At 45.5% G+C, this 22,382-nt stretch overlaps 1 protein-coding gene and 1 long non-coding RNA gene across 10 annotated transcripts in view; one reads left to right on the forward strand and one right to left on the reverse strand.

Annotated features, from left to right (window-relative positions):
- Nucleotides 1-22,382, forward strand: part of HDAC9 (histone deacetylase 9) — a 947,449-nt gene that overhangs the window by 442,317 nt on the left and 482,750 nt on the right. For 6 of the 9 annotated variants that reach the window (XM_074195439.1, XM_074195442.1, XM_074195441.1 and 3 more), the window contains one exon: nt 8,870-8,932. The exons of 2 other annotated variants lie outside the window; for them this stretch is intronic. In XM_074195439.1, the coding sequence (XP_074051540.1) occupies nt 8,870-8,932 (63 nt within the window). Of the gene's footprint in view, nt 1-8,209; nt 8,256-8,869; nt 8,933-22,382 lie in introns of those variants that run through there. One more of the 9 variants, XM_074195437.1, reaches the window with a different exon arrangement.
- On the reverse strand, nt 5,303-8,933 carry LOC141494346 (uncharacterized). The gene is made up of 2 exons (XR_012470407.1): nt 8,845-8,933; nt 5,303-6,829 (listed from the first exon to the last, which is right to left on the reverse strand). It is a non-coding gene; the product is annotated as an uncharacterized LOC141494346 (long non-coding RNA).

A 22,382-nucleotide genomic window follows, 5' to 3' on the forward strand; every position in this document is an offset into this window, starting at 1 on the left:
GAATTCCTGCTTTAGGGACAGCTAGTGGTGCAGTGGATAGAGCACCAGTGCTGGAGTCAGGAGGACCCAAGTTCAAATCCGGTCTCAGACGTATAATAATTACCTAGCTGTGTGACCTTGGGCAAGTCACTTAACCCCATTGTCTTGCAAAAAACAACAACCCCCCCCCCCCAAATCTATATAAGAATTCCTGCTTTGCACAGACAATGCAAGAAGCATTTATTATTTAGCATTAAGCATTAAACATTTGCTGTGTACATGGAATTATTCTAGGTTTCTGGGGAAATAAAGGCAAAAAAAAATCCCTGCCCTCAAGGAGCTTCTCTTCTATTGGAGGGAATGTAATATGACCACAGAAAAGCTACCAATAAATAAGTATCATGAAATGCTTAATGCATGTCAGTCACAAAATATATGCTAAGTAATTTCCGGAAACTGGGTAAGGAGTGAAAAATGACTTGTCCAAAACAGCGTCCGAGTCATCCTTGTTGATGTAGGGACAGTCGACCTCTTTAGCCTATACCAGTGGCTTATCTTCCCTGGCAGGCTTCCTTAAATAGATTGAAGTCAATCACATTGACAGAGGGTAGAGTCAGAGGAGAGAGGAGCCAACAAGATCTGGGTTCAAGTTAGACCTGAGAACAGGAAAACTGACTGAAGGACAGGGAGGAAGTTGTTAAGGGACAGAAATTAAACCTGAATTTTCTTGATTCCAACCAAGACCGGCTCTTTCAGTCTTTGTCTGTCTTTGTCTCTCTGACTCTTTCTCCACACTATTGTGCTATAGTAACCCTTGATCTGAAGACAGAGTATGATAGCTTAACTTAGAATTGTAGAAAACATGTACCAAGCTGTTGACATTTTTGAGACCCCAATTATTTCTCTGTCAAATATCTTTACCAATATTGGCACCTGTGGTAGGTAGGTAAGTTTAAATAAATAAAAATGCTAACCTGTTATATTGGAACCAAATCTAAAGTGAACCTGATATTCCTATACCTCACTTCCCTCCCCACTCTCCAAGTTTCCTTTTGATTATGGAAACACAGTATATGGGGCCCATCTGCAAAGTTCCAGTGCCTTCCTTTTGTCAATTTTCCACTTTCTGTCCTGTATATAACTTGTTTTCTATATATTTGTTTGCATATTGTCTCTCCTGCTAGACTATAAACTCCTTGAGGGTAGGGGTTGGTTTTTGTCTCTTTTTTGGACCTCCATTGCTTAATAAATACTAGACTTATTGACAGAAGCAATCTCTTGGCCTCTTATTGTCGTTCAGGATTTCACTTGGGATACCTCATACTTTGGTTCTGATTCTGGATAAAAGAGCAGTGTTTTATGCATCCTAGAGAGAAACTGGGACCTGAGCCAGCCTGGACATTGTGGGGACACTCCCAGAGAACTGAGAGAATTGTTCTGGATTCTGAAACGATGTCTCTGGCACAAATGGCACCTGTCCTAAAACAATACGAGCCTGAAACTCATGGGAAACTTGGAATGTTGACTCTTTGAAGGTTCACATATTTGCCTGTAGAAATTCCAAGCAAAGAAGACTCAGGGGCTGAGGAATATTCTTTTCCTTTTCTTCTTTCCTCCTTATTCAAAATGCATGCATTTGACCAAGAAAGGGGACATTTAAAGAAGACTGAGTCAGATTAAGAAAGTTGTCAAGTAATCATCTAGCCCTTTTTTGAAGGCTACCAGTGAAGGGAGACCAACCTTGTCCTCTTATTCAGTGGCTCTAAATTGAGAGGAAGTCTTCTTTCACTTTGAGCCAAGCCAGGTTTCAGAACTACCTACCCATTACTCCTACTTCTCAGGTAAAAACAAAGTCTGTCTACAAAGACGGACTTAAAAACAGCAGCTTTTCCTATCTGCTTTGGGTCCTTTCCCAGCTTCTAGATATTTGGAGCTGGGAGGAAATAGTGTCATTTAATAATGAAGGGCCTTGACTGAAACTTTCTCATTAAAAATTCCCCAAAGTAGGTCATTTTCTAGGTGCTCCTCTCTGTAAGAAGGACCCTACCTTCTCTGCAGGCAGGGCCAGAGTGACAAATCAAGTGAGAGGCTTGAATCTCATCCATAATGCAGTGTCAGGCGGCTATGTCTGATGAGTAGAATTCTCCTGAGGATGCTTTCACAGCCATCTAACCAAAGATAGCCTTTTGTCTCAGAGCTGAGCTTTCCCCTAAGTGGAGCTGGTCTGAATACTGTCTTGACAACCCGAGTTTATGAAACCTAAAAGGAATTAGCAGGGCACTGGGTCTGGTGCTCCATAATGTAATGGGAAAGAGAAGCCTTGAAAAGATACCACTTAGAAAAGAAAATCAATATAGAAATAGCTTGGTGTTTGTTACTTAGGGGGAAGTGGATTATATTTCAATTTTCTCAGCTTAGGTGTTTTGTTTTTTCTTTAAATTCTTCCAGTTCAATTCAACAAAAAAGTGTTATTAATCTTCTATTGTAGGTAATACTATGCTACGCCCTGGGACCAGAGAGACAGACATAAAACCAGACAGCTCCTGCCCTCAAAAGGCTTGATTCTTGTTGAAGGATGGGATATGAGCTGTTCTTAGACCAGTGAACACCAAGTAATAGGGGAAGGGAGAGGAATTACAACTAAGAGGATAAGGAAAGGCCTGGTATTGGAGGTGGCGCCTGATGTCTGCTTGGAAGAAAAGTAGATGAGAGTAGGCAGTGAGTTTCAAGCATAGAGGACAAAGGACTGGAGGCAGGACATGTCCAATCACTTATGCTAAGTTGGCTTTAGTAGAGAGTAGGTGAGAGTTATAAGAAGGAAAAATGGGACTTGGAGATTTGAGGACTTTAGATCCAAGGGGAAGGTGTCTGGTGTCACTGAACACGATCTGGTGTCACAGAGACTGTCTGGTGTCACTGAAGATTTTTGATTGAGGGGTGGCAAGATCAGATCTCTATTTTAGGAGTGTCAATACAGACATGTGGTTAATGGAAGGATGGCCAATTAGGAAGCTATTGGAATAGGCCAGGAGAGAACCCAAAGTGAAAAAGGAGGTAAGCCAGTGCAGAAAAGGGGATGGATGGGAAAGCTATGGCAGAGGTAAAATCAATGAGACTGTACCATTGGCTTGGTCAGGGTCAAGGAGGAAGGATCAAAATCGATCAATCAGCAATCACGTACTGAATGCTTGTTATATGCCATGTGCCAAGACGAAGCCCTGGGGAGACAGAGAAAATGAAAAACAGTCCCTGCCCTCTAAAAGCTTCCATGCTAATGAGTGAGGCAATGCATCCTTACCCAGTTGGACAAAGAGATTCCAAGAAATCTTAGAGGAAAAAGCGCTGGCAGGGGTGATGAAACTAAGAAAGGAACTCTAGGCTTCTTTGCTCAGGATCACCCATTTATTTAGGGGCCAGATCTTGACCAAGTCATGTAACTTGATCTGTACAAGACTTCTCTAAGACCTTTCCTAGCTGTAAACTGAGACTAGAGGAGGGGCCAGGCCCTGGCTGAGAGTTCAGACAATATCTCATTTGATAATAATAAATGAAATCACAAAGGGAAAGCACTTTGTAAACACTGAAAAGCTACAAGAATACCAGTTATTGGTATGAATAATATTATTTATTATTTTTATCTTTATTATTATTATGAATGTCAGATGGGTAATTGGGTGCTTTTGGCAAGAATAGGGAATAAGAAAGGCCCTGGAGCATATAGCAACATCGGAGAAAAAGTGGTCAGGGGGCTCGCAGCCTGGAGAGCCTCCTCTCAAACCTGCTCTGAGATTATTGTCATATGGAAGCCTCACTAATGTTTTTGGATACCCTGGGAGAGTCCATGGCAGTCTTATCAACTCTCCTCTCCTAAATTTGGTCCCTAGTGCTCCCTATACTGACTACAACGATGGATTGTTTTGATTTTTTTAAAAATTGTACTTTAATAATACACTCCACTGACTAATTTGGAAAATGGCAATAGAACAAAGACATACAATCCATTTATGTTTTTTAACCATCTAATTACAATCTTTGAAAGAGACCGCCTTAAGAAAAAGCTGCCAAATTTCTCTGATCTCCAGGTCATTTATTTTCAGCATAGTAAATATTTTGGAAGATATTTTCTGTAAAGTGAATGTGGCGGACGTGTTCATTCGCTGATTTTTTTTTTCATTCAAATCTTTAGTTCTTTCAAAACTGAGTCTCAGGACCTGAGTCCAAATTTTGATTCTGCCATCTGTGGGACCTTGAATATATAATATCAGTCCTCTGGACTTCGGTGTCTTCCTATATGTGATGAAACTGGGCTAGACTAGAACTGTCTGCGAACCTATACCTTCAGTCATGTTGGAAGCACATTGAGTGATGAAGCCTGTTCTCAGTGAAAGCTGCTTCTAGGTAGCCTCAAAGTGGTTCCAACTATCAGGGAATCTACGGATATACAGAGTAGAGGACATGAAATGTGTGCAAAGTAGATGTGAAGATATATCTAAAGACAGGGAACAAACAACTTGGGGGCAGGAGGAATAGCCTAGAGTTGCCAAAGAGTTGAGCTTTGCAGGATCCAGGGATGCACATAGAGGCAAACATAAGGAGGCCACGGCTTGCAGGAACAGTGATGAACTATCTTGTGTAAGGGAAGGAGAGCACTGCAGAGTGAGAGCAGGAAGAAAGGATAGGCTAGAACCAGACTGGGAAAGGCTTTACAGGCAGAAGAATTTGTACATGATCCTGGAAGTAATAGGGAGCCACTGAAGTTCCTTGAGGACTCTGATAAACTAGGTTACTTGAGGGTGGATATTGATTTAGTCTTTCTGTCCTCTTGCCTGCATTGAGTAGATGCAGATGCTTACTTTTGGAATGACTCATTGGAGATTCTTTCCTCTTTCCTTCTTTTTCTTTCTCTTAGTACATTTGAATACATTGTGTATGTGTGTGTGTGTGTGTGTGTGTGTGTGTGTGTGATATGTATATATGATACATTATGAATGGGAAGTGAATTTTAATGCCAATCTCTTCCATCTTATAATCTTTTTGCTATGCCCATTCTCCTAGAAAATTAATGGGGATCATCAAGAATTGACTGTTATCTTCAGATTGCTTTGTAGATTCTGGGATGTACGGGGAGATTCTGGGATGTACTGGGATTGTCCCCTTGCATTTTCAATTAAATTAAGAATGTAAAAACTTTGTCATGAGCAGTTTTGTGATAACTGAGGAAATGAAGTTGAAATGTGTGAATTTTTTTAGTAACACATGCAACTGCATAGCAAATCGGGTCCAGGTTCCCCTCAGTAGGACCATGATGAAAGATTTACAAGGATTTTTATAGTAAAGTACAGTTTACTGTTTTATTTATTTATTTTTTTGGCATTTGCTACTTTAATACCAAGATGATCTGAAATCAAATTGATTTGGTTTTCTCAACCTTTTATAATGGAATGGTAGAGTTGGGAATCTTGTCAGTCTTGTTTCCTTTTACTGTCTTATATGACTCTTTTCAGATTTGAAAAGCTATTCAGAAATCAAATGAAAATTGTGACCCTTTACATTAGTAATTAACCTGATGTTTGGTTTGAATGACTTTCCCGTGGAATATTAGTGGTATTATAGACAGTTCTCACTTTGTGTAAGTGGGTCATTCTGCAGACCTTTATGTACAGTGATGTTTTACATCATGCGAATTTGCCCACCAAAGTAGGGAAGGGAGAGAGGGAAGGAGGCAGGAAGAGGGCTACTTGCCTGAGGAGTAAAGAAAGGGGCACATGATTCTATGACACAGGGTGATCAGATACAGAAAAGTGAGAATAGGAGGAGTGTACTGGAGGGGGTCAGCCAGTGGGGACCAGACATGGACATCAGACAGGAGAGGTTGGAGGACGGGTGGTACCCTGGTGGTGGTGGTTTTATTCCCCCATAGCTAATACACACAACGCAGTGGCCAATAGTATTGCCAATTCATTAAGAGGAAAAATACATTTGTAGTTGCAAAGATGACGTGTTGTTGAGTGCAAATAGCAGGTATCCATAAATGATCTCTGGAATATATTTTGTTTTTTAATAGGGTTGGGGAGAATACTTATTCTTCTGGACCCAACAATAATATAAGCAAATTGGAAATGTGTCTTTGTATGAATGAACACATGGATGAACGAGTGAAAAATTGCTTAATACTATTTGCTAAGAAAGAGTGAATCAGTCCCTCCCTTCAAGGGGTTTCTCTTTGAATGGGAGGAGCCAACACAGAGGGGAGTGGTGTCTCAGTCAAGGTAGACAAAAGGCTGTCTAGTCCTTTCCAGAATCCATGGTTAGAGCAGTTGGATGATGATAGCCTGTTCAAAAAAGATTCTCAACTTCCAGAGGATCTTGATCTCTCCAATGCAGGAATTCTCTCCAGGAAAGAGGATCAGAGCTCATTCATTTCTGCCCACACTGCTTAACACCTGGGTTCTCATGCCCACCGCACCAGGGATTAGGAAGGTTCAGTGCGGAGAACATTAGACCTGAACTGGGGAAGCCGTGATTGGGGCAGGCCATTTCACTTTGGTAAACCTGTAAAATGAAGACAACCAGCTCCACAGGATTGTGTGGAGGATCAACTAAGACATTTCAAGCGTTTTGCAGACTTTCCATTACAGCTCTTAGTGCTCTGGAGAGGACCTCAGTGAGATAGCAAGGTGCTTTCCTTGCATTCTGTCCCTATTCAGTGAAGCATTCAGGACTTAGTCTTCCCTCCTTCCCCATGCCTGGCCCATCCATCACATATTTCCAGAGTGTTCCTTTCCTTAGGTCACCGAAGTCTCCTGAGAGATGGATGTGTTGCCCAGGTCTGCAGTTTGCCACCACATTTCTGTGTTTAGAGGAATCAGAGGCAGCAAAGCTGAGAGGGATGTAATTGAGAAGGGATGCTAAGGCAGCAGAGGGGTTAGGGAAAGGGACACTGCTATGGCCGATCACCCCTTGGGCTGATGTGTGTGTGTGTGTGTGTGTGTGTGTGTGTGTGTGTGTCTGGGGGTCTGTGTGTGTGTGCGTGCCTGTGTGTGGAGTGTGTGTGTCTGTGTGTGTGTCTGTGTGAGTGTGTTTGTGTGTCTGTGTGAGTGTCTGTGTGTATCTGTGTGTCTGTGTGAGTGAGTGTCTGTGTGTATCTCTGTGTGTCTGTGTGAGTGTGTCTGTGTGTCTGTGTGTGCATCTGTGTGAGTGTGTGTGTGTGTGTCTGTGTCCGAGGTGTGTGCCTGTGTCTGGGGTGTGTGTGTCTGTGTGAGTGTGTGTGTGTGTGTGTGTGTGTGTGTGTGTCTGTGTGTGTGTGTCTGTGTGTGTGTGCAAGTGTGTGTGCCTGGTGTGTGTGTGATTGTCTGTGTGTGTGAGTGTGTGTGAGTGTGTGTGAGTGTGTGTGTGTGTGTGTGTGTGTGTGTGTGTGTGTGTGTCCGGGGTGTGTGAGTGTGTGTGTCTCTGTGTGTGAGAGTGTGTCTGGGGGCAGCAGGCGCTTGTGCAGCTGGAGGGGCAGCCGGAGCCGGGGCCACCACAACAGGTCCCGGGGTGCGCGTGGGGGCGGCAGCCCCGCACCCCTTCCAGGCCCCCCCCCAGGCCGGGCCGGCCCGGGCTCGGACAGCAGGACGCGCCCTGGGGGCTGGGCCGTGGGCCCTCCTGGGTGGCCTTGCCGGGGGCGGGGTGCCGGGGGGTGCCGGGGGGCAGGGTGCCGGCCGGGGGGCGGGGGTGCCGGGGGGGTGCCGGCCGGGGGGGGGCGGGGTGCCGGGGGGGGTGCCGGGGGGGTGCCGGCCGGGGGCGGGGTGCCGGGGGGGTGCCGGGGGGGTGCCGGCGGGGGTGCCGGGGGCGGGGGTGCCGGGGGGGGTGCCGGCGGGGGTGCCGGCGGGGGGTGCCAGGGGGGGTGCCGGCGGGGTGCCGGGGGGGGGTGCCGGCCGAGGCCGGCGGCGAGAGGAAGGGGTTAAGGCCGGGGAGGCTGCGGAGCGCCGGGGGGCGGCCCGGCGGGCACAGCTGTGTTTGCGGAGGTATTTTTAAACCCGGCCCCGGCCCGGCCCGGCCTGCCCTATTTCTGGCGCGGCCCGGCCATTGTTCTATTTCGGGGCCCGCGGGCCGGGCTGCGGCGGATTCATATGCAAATGGGGGCTCGCGGCCCCCGCCGACTCTAGCCCCGAGCGGAGGGGGCACATGCCCACGCCACGCGCGCCGCACACTGGCACACGCACACACACGCGCGCAGCCCCGCGCGCGCGCACGCTCCCCTCACACACCGGGAGGAGGAGGAGGAGGAGAGAGAAGTAAGAGAAAAGAGGGGCAGCGGGAGGCCCGGGCCGGCCCCCCGGGCTGCGGGGGAGCCGGGGCCGGGCAGCCCGGGGCGGCGTGGCCGCGGGCCGGGCATCGGGGCGGGGGGCGCGGGCTCCCCGCCACCTGCTCCCCCCCGGGCCCCGGGGGCTGGCCGCCCCTTCTGCGCCCTCCCCGCCCCGGGCGCCCTCCTCCCGCAGGCGGCACTCAGAGCACCGGGGGGGCAGCCGGGCAGTGCCCTCTGCGCGGAGGGGCGGGGTGAGGGGGCGCCGGGGGCCCGGGGGTGGGGGGGCGCCGGGGGCCCCGGGGGGTGGGGGGCGCCGGGGGCCCGGGGGGTGGGGGGCGCCGGGGGCCCGGGGGTGGGGGGCGCCGGGGGGCCCGGGTGGGGGCGCCGGGGGCCCGGGTGGGGGGGCCCGGGGGCCCGGGGGGTGGGGGGCGCCGGGGGCCCGGGGGTGGGGGCGCCGGGGGCCCGGGGGTGAGGGCCGCCGGGGGGCCCGGGGGTGGGGGGCGCCGGGGGCCCGGGGGGTGGGGGGGCGCCGGGGGCCCGGGGGGTGAGGGGCGCCGGACCCAGCTGCCGCGACTCACCGGGCTGAATCCTGTCTCTCCTCAGATGGGGCGGCCGGGCGCGAGCAGCTGCTGGCCCAGCAGAGCATGCAGAGCCTGAGCGACTCCGGTAAGCGCCCTGCCCTGCCCCGGCGGCTGGGGGGAGGCCGGGTGGGCCGGGGGCCCGGCCCGGGGAGCGGGGGGCTGGCCCGGGGGCCCGGCCGGCCCGGCCCCGCAGCAGGAGCGCCCCGGCGGGATCTTGGGGGGTTGTTGTCCTTGGTGCTGTCGTTGTCGCGAGCAAGTCCGGGCCCGACCCGGGGCACCTGCTGAGGCAACGCCCTGCCCGGGCCGGGCAGCCCAGCTGGGCCGCCCGGGGGGCCGCGCCACTGACCCCCCCATCTAACTGGACGTGCCGCCCGCGTGGCCGCCCGGTCCGGCCGCCCCGAGGAGCCTCTGGGCTGCACCGCAGCTCGGAACTTGCGCTGGCCGCGGCGAGGCTGCGGGGAGCCTGCGGGGAGCCTTGGTCCCCCGGCTCTGCGATCCTTTGGGGGAGCCCGGGAGCCGGGACCAGTGGGATGGAAACAGGTGCATCGCGTCCAGCCCCGGGGCATCCAGCCTCAGCCCTGCGTGGGGGGCCCTGGGCTGTGAGGCTCCGGAAGGCACGAACGTGCTGGGGAGGGCTTGGGCCCCCCGGGCCTCTCCGAGCAGCCCGCCTTGGCTAAGAGAGTCTGGGCTGCCGGACAGGACCAGGCTGCTGGCCAGGGCCTCGGGCTCCATTCGACCTGAGGAGTCTCCCGCGATTGCCAAGCGGGAAGGAATGGGCTCGGAGGCGGCCCGGTGACTCTCCGATTGGCCTGAAACCTCTCCAGTGGCGGCAGGTAGGGGCCACCCAACTGGGGGGGACACTAGGCAGGCCACTGCGTTTCTCAGCTAAACATGGCTCTTTGGGCATCACTGAGTGCGAAAGGAATATTCCACAGGTTGGCATCTTCTGGGTTGGCTTCCCGAAGCAGCTGTCGCTCCTTTGATGGCACACACAGCTTTATCTCCCGAGATGATTTGGAAGTCAGATTGTGCCTACCCGATATTTTTTAAATGATTTATTCTATGCTGGGGATTCCACATCAATACAGTTCATTAAACTTGCTTTGCAATAATTTCTGTTCAAATGAAGCTGCTTGACATAGTATTGGATCTCCCAGGATTTGTGATCCGACAGGGAAAAAAGGAAATATTGGAGGGATTAATTGGGGGGGGGGGGGAAGAAGCCAACCTGTTATTATTTGCAGAGGAGACCGTTCTCATGAGACCTGGATTAGATTTTTTCCCTTTTTGTTTAATTTGAGATGCTTCGATTTAAATGAGGTTATCATCCTGAGGATTGCTAAAAATTGGACAACCCCGTCTTTCCTTTCCCCTCCCCAAAGGCTCCTCAAGCCATTATTTTCTTTCCAGAATTAATGAGAGGAAGAGATGTTGGGGATTGAGTTGATTGGACTCAATGGGGTATTTGACTGGTATTGTAAATTAAATAATGGATTGAACTACACTGTACATAAAGTGCCCTTTGGTTGTTGAGCTTGTACTGTGGTTTACCCATTTGTGTTTTCTCCTAGCTGTGGGCTTCTTGCCACAAATGGAATATTTTTTCTAAGTATAGGAAATACAGTGGGATTCCCAAAGTCTTATGTGGTCCCAGTCAGGATGGGCGAGGTCCCAGGCAGTGGTACAGGTGTTGGGGCACTTCCCCTCCCTCTCTCTCTCTCTCTCTCTCTCACACACACACACACACACACACACACACACAAACACACTGCTGCCAGCCTTTTCTTTCTTTTCTAACATATTATCTAACAAGGCTGTCCCTTTTGCTGATACTTGGGATGCTTTTTATCCCCAGCCCCCCGTGGTTCTCTAGCCTGTGAAATGGAAACATCCTAATTAAGCTCCCTCATTTCACACAAAAGGACACTACTGAGTCCCTGAGAAATTAGGTGGCTTGGCCACCGTCTCACAGCACTGTGATCCTCATCACACAAAGATGTTTGAGATCGGTAAGAACTGTGACAACTTTCTGCATTTTAGTGGGAACACTGAAGATCACAACCACCTTCTCTTCCCCAGACTTTTTAGGGAGCTTTGCCTCTACTAATAAAGACAATGTGACACAGTAGGTAGTGCTCCGGATTTGGAATCAAGAACATCTGAGCTGAAATGCTGTTGCAGACAGTAACTGGGAACCTAGGGCAGGTCACTTGAATTAAGCCTCAGTTTCCTCATCTGTAAAATGGAAATAATAAATAGCATCTAAATCACAGTGTTATTGTGAAGATCAAATGATTGGGGAAAAAAAGATTTATTAAGTATTTACTATGGGCAAAACCCCCAAGGAACTCATATTTGGGCAGAGAGAGGCAAATATTCAGAAAGTTTCAATGGCAAGGCACACGGAAAGATCCCCTCGATCTGAGGGAGGAGTGGCCTGGGAAGTACCTGGGAGAACTTGCATCATAGGCATCTCAGCCAGGAGTGACCTGTACAAGGAGAATGCTACTGAAATACATTTTCTGCAAATAGGATGTCTAAAAACTGACTAAGTGACCTGCCAGGTCCCTTCCAAGACTGAGACTTAATTGCCCTCATTTGGGTTACGAGCTCTGAAGAGATTTTTGAGCACTAAGAATGGGGTTATGCTCTCTCAGCCATTCGGTTTTGCCTGATTTGTCTTAAGATTGCAGTCTAGATTTCCAAGACAGTCAAGGTTGATGTCTCTGGTCAAAGCTTAGTGTGAACACAGGTTGTTTGATTGTAGTGAAAAGAATTTATATTTAGAGTGGGAAAATCATAGAAAAAAATAGTTTTTCTGCCTCAGTTTTAGTCTAGAAAAAAGGTGAAATAAAATTGCTCTGGTTTACCTTATCAAATTTTGGGAGGTTTCAGTGAGGTAATGTAAAAATGTGTCTTTTGACCAAGGACCTACCTGTGATTTCCTCAACATTGGAACTCCCTTCCCTGGAGCAGGACATAACCCTTCATCAACTTATGGACTTAGAGAATTTGAGTCTTCAATCAGTTGACTTGCTTGGATCATCCAGCTAGTTAAGTGTCAGTGCGATGGTAAAATATCAAGGTTCTTTTGCATTCCACTGCCTTGGTTTTAGTCATATTCTGGTTTACAAAGTGAGTTTTCTCAGGATGGTCTTTTGATATAAAATAGCATAAATGATATATTACCATTTTTCATTGAATTGGTTCGGAGAGGTTAATAACTTATGTCATGTAACTACTGTCTATGACAAGATTTGATCCGAAGTCTTCTGTATATAAGCCTAAAACTTATTTTGTCCAATGAGATACTTAGTATATCTCAGCACCAGAATCCTGATACCCTGATTCCAAGGCCAGCATTGTCATTTCTCTACACTGATGTTTTATCTTAGATGACAAGTCTTATGGGTAGTTGGTTTCAAATTCAGAGGTGTGGGATTTGACTACACAAGTCTCACTGAAGGAGTGAAGTCAGGTTTGTTGGGAGGAAACTCAACAGGGGTGATTTTAGCATCATCCTAATGCCTTAATGGAGACAATCCCTTGGCTCCCAAATAAGTAACTTAGCCAACTTAAATGACCAACCCAGAAGGCCCTCAGCTCCTGGTTTCTCGGGATGGAACTTCATCAATAAATATCTGGGACTTTCACACGATGCACTTGGTGGTGCTCTGGCAGAGGTCATTTTTTACCTCCAAGAAGCTGAATAAAATCACCCTGGCAGTATTCTTTTTATATCCCCTGCATCAGAGAGTAGGCACCTCAAGCAAGGGGAGATAGGGGGCTAAGAAGACCTTTTTTGTGGGCTGCAGAATCGTGGGAACCGAATCCTCAGAAAACCAAAACTTAAACCAAACTGGTCATGAGTCCACCCCAAATCCAAAGGATTTTGTTAGTCCCACTCATCTGTGCTATTCAAGCACTAATCTCTATCAACATGATCACATGTTTAGTGATCAACAAAGAGAGAAAACTCTTAGAAATCATACACCAAACTGCTATCCTCCTGCACAGACTCTTTCACTACAAAGTGGAGGAATATTCTGAGAGCTTATATGTTTCAAGTTTTCTTTATGCATTAGAGGGAAGAAAAACTTGAAAAAATATTTTAAAATTTTAAGCAATTTTAAACAATGCCTCCCAGTTCCAACATGCTGAAATTTTTATAGTACAGAGCATGGTCATATTAGCATTTGACAGAAGCTGCTGGGCTTCATGGGCTTCAAATGCATTAATTGCTCATGTATTTCCCTGACTCATTGAATTTGGAGTTTTTCAAAAATTGACTCATTCTAGAAGTCTGATGGGCTAGAAAGACTTTTATGATCTCCCTTTGTTCTTGGGCTCCCATAAGTTTAAACATGTTGGGGGACTTCCTCTAGGACTGTATTGTCTTGAGTACTGGCCATTTCCAGACCCTGGAGGCTCACACAGGCCTCCTGCTTAGTGGTTATTTCCTGCTCTTGCCATTTTCTTTCTTAGACATAGGGTAGTTTCACAGTCCATGAAATAAATTGAAGTCCAAACAACCATTTTGCCTGTTACTTGACTATTACCAATGGAGAAAGGACCCAGGTAGGCCTCCTGAGAAAACTGTGGCTTCATCATTTGGTCAATAGGTCTCTGAGTAATGAATAGAATGAAGTACTCTATGCTTATTGGCTTTCTGGTGGAAGCATTTCTGAGAACCAAATTCTACAGACACGGTGTTTGTGCAAGTCAACTTAGCATCTCTTTATCAGGCATCTACTGTGCACCAGGCTCTGAGATACAAAAACTTAGGACCTCTCGATCTAATTTGGAAAAGTAAATATTGTATCCAAGAAGACTTGTATTTCTAGGATGCGTTTTTAATTCCCTGGAAGGAGGGACAAATGCTATGCCATTCAAACCATTTATTGTCATGACTTTCCATCCTACAAACTTTTCTGCCTTTTTTGTCCTCATATTTTGTTGCTGAGAAAGAGAGAAGTCTGACTATCAGGTGGTCACTGATGTCTCCTTGAAAAGCAGAATTATTGTGGAAATGTGGGTCTGCCATAAAATGTGCCTCATATGTCCCTAAGTGTTCTTTCTATTCCCCTTAATTATTGTTGTGCTTCCCCCTCCCCTCCAACCCTTTGGAGCTATCTTCCCTTTTAAGTAAAACCTTCAATGCACAGGTTTGATCAGCAGCTGGCAAAGGTCTAATTATGAAAAGGCTGGGACAGATAGAGGGCATGCTACTTTCTTGTGGTCACACAGGTGGCCCAGGCACAATTGGGTTTGGTCAGGTGGGAGCTAAAAAGGAGAGTGAGGTTAAATCCCCTCAGAAGCCCAAAAATAGACCAGGCTTCAGAGCAGAAAGGGACTTTGAGAAGGTGGTTTCTGAGGAGGTACTATTCAAGGCTGGATGAGCTTTTCTTCTTTTCTCTGAACCATTGCTTCAGGGCTCTGTGAGGCAAGTAAATGGGCTGTTTTTCATTTCTATTGAGTTTGGAAAGTGGGCATTCACTCACCAGAAAGGGTAGGAGACATTGAGAGGTGGTGGCCTTCAGGTGCAAAAAGAGGCAAACATCAGACAGAGCCACTGATGTTTAGTTTTGTTGGTTTCCTTAGCTGCCCTTTGTTGTCAGGGGGGGATCTGTTGGATTATTGGTGTGGATCACTGTTCCCAGTGATGAAAATGATGTAAAAAAAAAAGAGTCTTACTTAATTCTTTAAATAAAATAAATCAGAAATGAGAAAGAAGGTGGGTGCTACTTCATTTACATGGAGACATAATGCCTCATTTAAAATAGAGATATCATTTTTCCTCGTATTGAATAGAACTCCATTAAATTTCTACTCACTAAATTCCTACCATGATTTATTCAGTGCCTGGCCCAGAAAGTCTAAATAAATTCCCGCTTGCTTACCTCCTATCCATCAGGCCCTGTGTGAGCCACTGGGGATCCAAAGCCACACAAAGCCGGCTCTACAGCCAATGCACGGAGAAATACATTAAGAATTTGCGCCAAGCTGATGGTAAACCAGAACTGACGATGGGGCCCACAGGCAAGGATTACGTGGTAGCAGGTGGGCTGACCTCTGAAGAGAACAGAGGAGTCCAAGAGATAGAGATGAAGAAGGCTTCCCAAGCATGGGGGATAACGTGCTGAGGCACAGGGATGGCAGATGGGGTATCCCAGACAGTAGCATGGTTTGGGGGTTATTCTGGCTTCTCAATGAAGAACAAGCTCTGTCACATTCAGTGAAGCTGAGAAGGCTTCAAGGATACTCTGCTTGTTCATCCCAGGACCAGCCTCGCCAAGGTTCGCCAAAGGATGACACTGTCTTTTTACTCAACACATCTCGGGAGGTCCACGGATGAAGATAGAGGGGAAGAAGCTCTCCATGTTGCCAGACTGGAGCCATTCTCTCTGACATATTACGCAATCTTTGAGGATTTCTGAGGCTCTTAGGGAAGACCATGTTGATGAGGCATCCAGAATAGGGAAGAGTCTTGAGGTCAATTCATCGGAGGATGGGTTGGGAGGAGGGGGCAGTTAGCCTGAAGAAGAGCAAACCTAAAAGTGTTTGTCTTCTCTTGTTACTTGGCAAAGTCATAGACTGGCCCTTCCTGATCTCAGAGGGTAACACTAAGAGAGATGGAGGGGAAATTCTTGGCTCCCTTATTGAGAAAAGGGATTGGTTTAATATCATCTTGGTTTTCCCAGCTAGCATGGTAGGTATTTGGCATTATATTGATTCTAAAGAAGAAGAAAGAGGCTTGATTTCAAGGGGAAAAAAAAAACTGTCAGCTACCTAAAAACAATGGATTTCCTGGAAACATAGGACTTCTCCCTCAATGGTAGTTTTCTGACAATGACTGAAGAATGACCTGTTTGCTCTGTGGGCTTCTGGAAGGGTTGCTGCTGAGCTATGATTTGGATTGAAGCCAGGGTCTTAACCTGGACTCTCTGAACTCATTTTTCAAAAATATTTTGATAAGTGTGTTTCAATACAATTGTTTTCATTTGTCAACCCATGTCATTTAAAAAAGATGATCCTGAGAAGGGCCTATGGGTTTTATCAGATTTCTCAGCGGGGACCATGGCCCTCACAAAAGGGCGGAGGACCCTTGGTGATTTCCAAACTCCCTCTAACTCTTTAATCCTTGTCATTTGTTACCATAATGATTACATGTTTAGGGAAATAGACCTTTTTTCTACCAATGCACTCTGCAGGTATATATATATTTATATCTATGATCATACACACATTCCTGTAATTATATAAAAGCATGGGTACATAACATAAAATACATTTTCAGTTTGACAAGCATCCTTTAAATGCCTCCTCGATATCTGCCTCCTAAGTTTCTCATTTGATCCTTTGAACAGCCCTGTGACATATTTTGCTCATTTTACAGATAAAGAAACTGAGTGTCAATGATTAATTGTCCATAACCATTTGACTAATAATAATCTGAGGCCAGATTTGAACTTCTCCCTCCAAGTCCAGTGTCCTATCCACTGAGTCACTCTACCTCTCTCTGGAACATCTACTATTAAATCAGGGTGCATAGAATTAATGACATTGAATGATATTTTTACTATTGGGTAATGACTACTGCATTTTTCTGAGCTGTTGAGGTGGGAAGGAGTTGGTTCATTTTTTTTTTCCTTTTGGAGGAGAGGTTGCTATAGCTTCTGTAATCCATGAGTATTAATATACCATGATGATTTTCCTTCCTGAGAATAAAGGACTTCTTTAAAGGCTCATCTCCAATTCCACCTTCTTCCAGAACCTTTCTGAGTTTCTCCCCCCGCCCTTCCCTACTCCATCCTCCCAGAATTACCATCTTCTCTCTGTACATTTTACATCTTTGGAATCATGGGGGAGACAATTAGATTAGCATCTTCCCGAGGACAGGGAATGTTTTAGCAATTTTTTAACTGCTATCTCTTAGCACAGTAACTGACATAAGGTAATTAATTAATGAATTTTCCTTATTAATGAATTCTCTGATCAAGAATGTCTTTACGATCCAATATTGCAGTTCTCCATTTGGTTCTCCCCATGTGGTTGAGCTTTTTTTGAAGGAGTTTTTTGGTGTATTTCCTTGTCTCCCCAATATTCAGCATAGTTCCTGATATATAGTAGGCATTTAATAGTTGCATACTGATTTGTTCTTTTTTGACTTGAATGTTCTTTTCAGAATTGCAATGTTGTAGGGGCAGCTAGGTGGTGCAGTGGATAGAGCCTCAGCCCTGGAGTCAGGAGTACCTGAGTTCAAATCTAGCCTCAGACACTTAATAATTACCTAGCTGTATGGCCTTGGGCAAGCCACTTAACCCCATTGCCTTGCAAAAACCTAAAAAAAAAATTACTACGTTGTCGAGTAGCCCATGAGTCATAGGAGTTCCATGATTCTTATTGCAAAATGCAGCCTGGGACTGAGACAAAAAAAAAAAAACACAACAAAAAAACCCTTTAAAGAGGGAAATTTACCCCAGCTCTGGAGGCAGTCAGCCATTTGCTTATGTGAAATATTTTTGCATGCCAATGAGATGGGAAATGCCCCGAATTTCTACCCCTTCCCACCCACTTTCCTGAATGTAGAATCTACATTTTATTCCTAACTTTTTTTTTTTCACTTCTAGAAACATGGGTGGGATGCTCATTGGTTTCAGGTAAATTTTGGTGTATTGAAAGTGACTGTGGTATGATGAGATTTCCCAAATTGGCCCCCAAATATGAGAATTTAATTAGGGCTGCTTTCGAATTCTGAGACTGAAAGCATCTTTTGCCTGCCATTCATTAAACAAGACAGCCAGGTGTTTGTGATTTAGAGGGGTCTGGATGCCTTAGGAGAACTTTGGTGAAATAGAGTAGTACAGCCAGCCAGTGGGGATTGACCCTGCTGAGGTCCTCAGGGGACTGGCCTAACTCAACCTTTCCAGGTCACTTGTTAGTCACCCCACGAATAAAATCTGCGGTCTAGTGAAGGCAACCTAGAGCCCTTGGAAATGGTTATGGTGCTATGGAAAATATTGGACTGGGAGAATCTAGATGGGAGGATTCCAAGGGTTCAGATTCTAGCCATTCTACTTCCTAGCTGCCTCTTTCCTTTGGTATTTCTAGGGGCTCACTTTTGATTCCTTGACTTCTTTCTTCACCTTCCCCCAGCAGACTTCTCCTCTTGGATTTATAATCCATCTCTATGGTATTCTTGACCTTGAAGATCACTTTACCTGCTTCAGAGCCTTATCTCCTGATTGGAATCGCCATTTTGAAGAAAGGGCTCATATTTTGGGGAGACAGGTCACTCCAGTCCTCTCTGGGTTTTCCTTCTGAATACTGGACTCTTTCCTCTCCTATGCTTTTACACAAGGGCTGCCTTCCTCCTGTCATCCCCTAACCCTCCAGCTACCATATAATAAAATACACACACACACACACACACACACACACACACACACACACAGTCTTACCGTATTAGCATGTAAGCTTCTTGGGGACAGGACCTGCTTTCTTTTTCCTTGTATTTATATTTTCAGTGGTTAACAGACTGTCACATAGTAACTGCTTAATAAATACTGGTGGTGTGATTGACCCTAGTAAGTCACTCTTTGTAGAATGAGGAAAATAACAGTTCTTACCTCACAGGGTTGACATCGCAATCATATAATGTATGAAATGTGTTTTATAAAATTAAAGATCTATACGTTTCAGTTGCTATTGTATTGTAGACTTTTGTTAGATTGTTCTCAGATTTTTCTTTAGTAAGGTGGAAATGATTGCTTTCTTGCAACTCTCTTATGGGATGACTGAGTGGCACCGGTGGATAGCATGACCAGCCTGCAATCAGGAAGACTCTTCTTCCTGTGTTCAAATTCAACCTCAGACACTTTTTAGCAGAGTGACCCTGAGTAAGTCACTTTACCTTGTGTTTACCTCATTTATCTCTTCTATAAAACACATTGAAGAAGGAAATGGCAAATTACCCCAGTATCTTTGCCAAGAAAACTCCCAAAGGGTTACAAATAATCAGACATAACTGAACCACAATTGTTCTCTTATAATGTTCTATTGCATAGGTGGGAAAAAATTGAGTAAATGATTAAGTTGTTAGCTGTTCTTCCGCAGAATGACCAGATACTGAATGCTTTTATTCCCATACTCGTCATCCATATCACTATTACTTTTGGAGGAGAATTCTGGTCTCGGTCTTCACTAACCACCGAGTGATCTTGGGCAGTTCCTTGGTTTCCTAGCAGCTAGAGCAGACACTCTCTAAAGTCTTCTAGCTATAAAATTCTAGAATTCTCACAGAATCCCCTGGTTTCTTATTGGACCTAGCTTAAAAATCTCTTTCCTCAGGAGGTCTTTCTAGTTTTCCCTTCCTTTCCTGTATAAAGTTTCCTTCTGTCTATTTCTTTGTTTTTTGTATGTTTATTTAGATGTTCCTTCCCCACTGTTTTTGTTTTCCTTTGTGTCTTTTATTTATGTCATAGGGCCTGTCACAGAGCAATCACTTAATTTATTCTTCTTGATTGATGGATGTTAGGGTGAAAGAAGAATGGGACCAGTATGGTGCCATTTGTTGTCATTCTACCATCTCCTTCAGACCTAGATCTCATCTTAACCTTTACCCAGATCTATTTTAGTTTAATTCACATATTTGTTGTTATCCGCATTTTCACCCCTCCTCTGGTCTCCAACGCACTGAAGGCCCTCCATTAATGAAACTCAAACTCATGCTTGCAAGCCAAGTTCATTGATTGTCCTTCAACTTTGCTACTTGACCAGGCCAAGTGGTAGGAGGTGACCATGGACTCCTGAAAATCTGCCAATTGAGTGTGGATCCTGGCAATCGTGGTGGAAAGCATTTTATTTGTGTTCTCGGTAGGAGATTGAGTGTATTTTATAAGGACTAGCCTTTTGCTAAGAACCAACCAGGTCTTCATCACTAGGCTGGCAACCAGTGAAAGAAAGGAGAGCATCCTGTTTGACCATCTTCCATCAGTGTCATGACCCAGTGGTGGGTAAGGGGGACAGTCTCCTGGGTTTCACCCAGTTTGTAGACCAATAGAAATCTTAGGGCAAAAAACATAGAGAAATTAAATTTATAAATACAAATTTCTTCATGTTTCTTAGTCATGGTGGGTATAAGGTACAGATAGATATGCCAGATAATATTTGTACGGTGGTCCTTATCACTCATAGAAAATCAAATTGTAGGGAGTTGCACATTTTGCTGGGATGGAACAACTTAGAGTCAACTTCTCCTTATAGATCAAAGACTTGATCAGTCTTCACAGCTCTGAAAGATAGACTTCTCTCTCTCTTTCTCTACATATATGTGTGTGTGTGTGTGTGTGTGTATGCTTTACATATATATTTTAGATGTTGGCTAAATATATATAAATGTATTTTAAGGCAATTGGGGTTAAATGACGTGGCTAGGATCACACAACTAATAAGTATCAGGGCCAGGATTTTAAACTGCTCTCTCCTCTGCAACACCTATCTGCCCCCCAAGTACTGTATTCTGCTATACAGTTGTTGTGTTCTTGTGAAGGGGGTGTCTGACATTCATAAAATGAGTTTTACATATTTTACTGACTGACATAGAAGGTTTGCACATCCTCAAAGATATACTTGTTGGAAGTGGATTGTGAATTCTTTGGTGCAATTTAGCTTTTTTTCCCTTAAGATCCCTCCCCCAGATGATAGTATAAGATTATTAGCTTTTTAATTTTTATTCAATTTATTGTTACCCAAAGATTAATAAATTTGCCATTTTCTCTTCTTAATTTGGACTGATTTAGCAGTGGGTCCTATGCAGGCATTCTTTTTTTGTTGGTTTTTGTTTTTTTTTAGCAAGGCAATGGGGTTAAAGTGACTTGCCCAAGGCCACACAGCTAGGTAATTATTAAGTGTCTGAGGTCGGATTTGAACTCAGGTCCTCCTGACTTCAGGGCAGGTGTTCTATCCACTGTGCCACCTAGCTGCCCCTCCTATGCAGACATTCTTAATCTGGTTTAAACTTTGAAAGATTGAAAACTGTATTTTTGTAAAATTAGCTTTCTTTGTAATGCTATGTCACTTATTTTACATATTTCAAAACAAAATTCTGAGATGTCCTGACTCAAGCCATTCCTCAATTATTTTGGCTTCAATATTTGTGGAAACCAAGGCATTTATAGGATTTTCAACAAGGATAGTCACTGATTCAGCTGTGTAGTCAGTCTAGATTCACCAGCCAGGCAATGGAGCACCCTTCAGTTCCCAACTGGGGGCTTGTACCCAGGTGATGAGGAATGGATGTCAGAAACTTGAGGACCCTTGAACCCCTGGGCTAACCAAGTCTTGAGGAATGTCTTAATATCTTTTAAAGGAAAAGAAAGGTAACTTCACCTCTCTGGGAGGGGAGGAGATTGTTACCTCTATCACAGAAGGGGTCCATAAGTTTCACCGGATGGTGAATGTCTCCTATGATATGAAAAAGGAGGTGTCACTGGCCTAGGGAGAAAACCACTCTCCTGGATGCTTGCCTTAGCGTGTGCCAAGGAGCCATTGAACTGAATGAATGGACCAACCATTCTTGAGCTCGTCAGTCCTCAAGCATTTATTCAGTCAGACACTGTCCAAAGCAACTGGAGATATATCCAAAAGGCAAATTTTATTTTCAAAGAGCTTAGGTGCCACAAAGGGAAACATGCTATTAATACCGAAATTCATAAAAGGTAGGCACCATTGGTGGGGGGAGACATAGTAAAGACAGCTTTGAATGAAGATGGGACCTAGGCACTTCCTCCTCACCCCTCTTTAAGCGTCCTCAGGCTCAGCATATAAGCTGTCTGCTCTGAGAAATTTCCCTTGCTAACTTTAGGTCTAGGGGCTTTCTCTCTATTCTGAGGGTTCATGTTTACATTTATCTCTTGGTGTTATAAGGTAGGATAGCCAAGACTGGGAGCCTTCTTGTCTTCTTCTCTGACTATTACTGAGTAGGCTCTGTTTAGATGCTGGCTAAAATGGATCAGATTGAAGAATGACTCAGAATCTTAAGAAAATCTTCCATTCTGACCTACTTAGGGGAAAATGGGATGGACTTTTTCCATTGACCATTCCACTAATGTTCCTTAATGAGGCATGGATATTCTCAAAGGGTAGGCCAGTGAATCATGAACTCCAAGTTGGCAAGTATTTGGATATACTTGGTACCAGACTATGTATCTATCCCTCAGTAATGATCGATAATCCTCTAAGCATAGTAGGGATGGAGAGAAACAGTGTCTGGAGAAAGAAATCTCAGATTAGGAAATTCCCTTCAGTAATGAAGGTTTGACCTCCTCTAACTTCTAGTCCTAAGAGAGCTGACCAGGACTCCTGAGAGATGGAGCTACATTGCTAGAACCACCCAACCCATTATGTGTCCAAATGGAGATTTGGCCCTTGGGGGTTCCTGCCTCTGAAGTCTGCTCTGGAACCATTAGTTGCTGCTTCGCCTAAGAATAGTAGAATAGAACATTATCAATTGAGGCCTTAACAGTCCTGTGGAC

This window comes from Macrotis lagotis, chromosome 7 (assembly GCF_037893015.1).
Source record: "Macrotis lagotis isolate mMagLag1 chromosome 7, bilby.v1.9.chrom.fasta, whole genome shotgun sequence".
Classification (NCBI taxonomy): domain Eukaryota; kingdom Metazoa; phylum Chordata; class Mammalia; order Peramelemorphia; family Peramelidae; genus Macrotis; species Macrotis lagotis.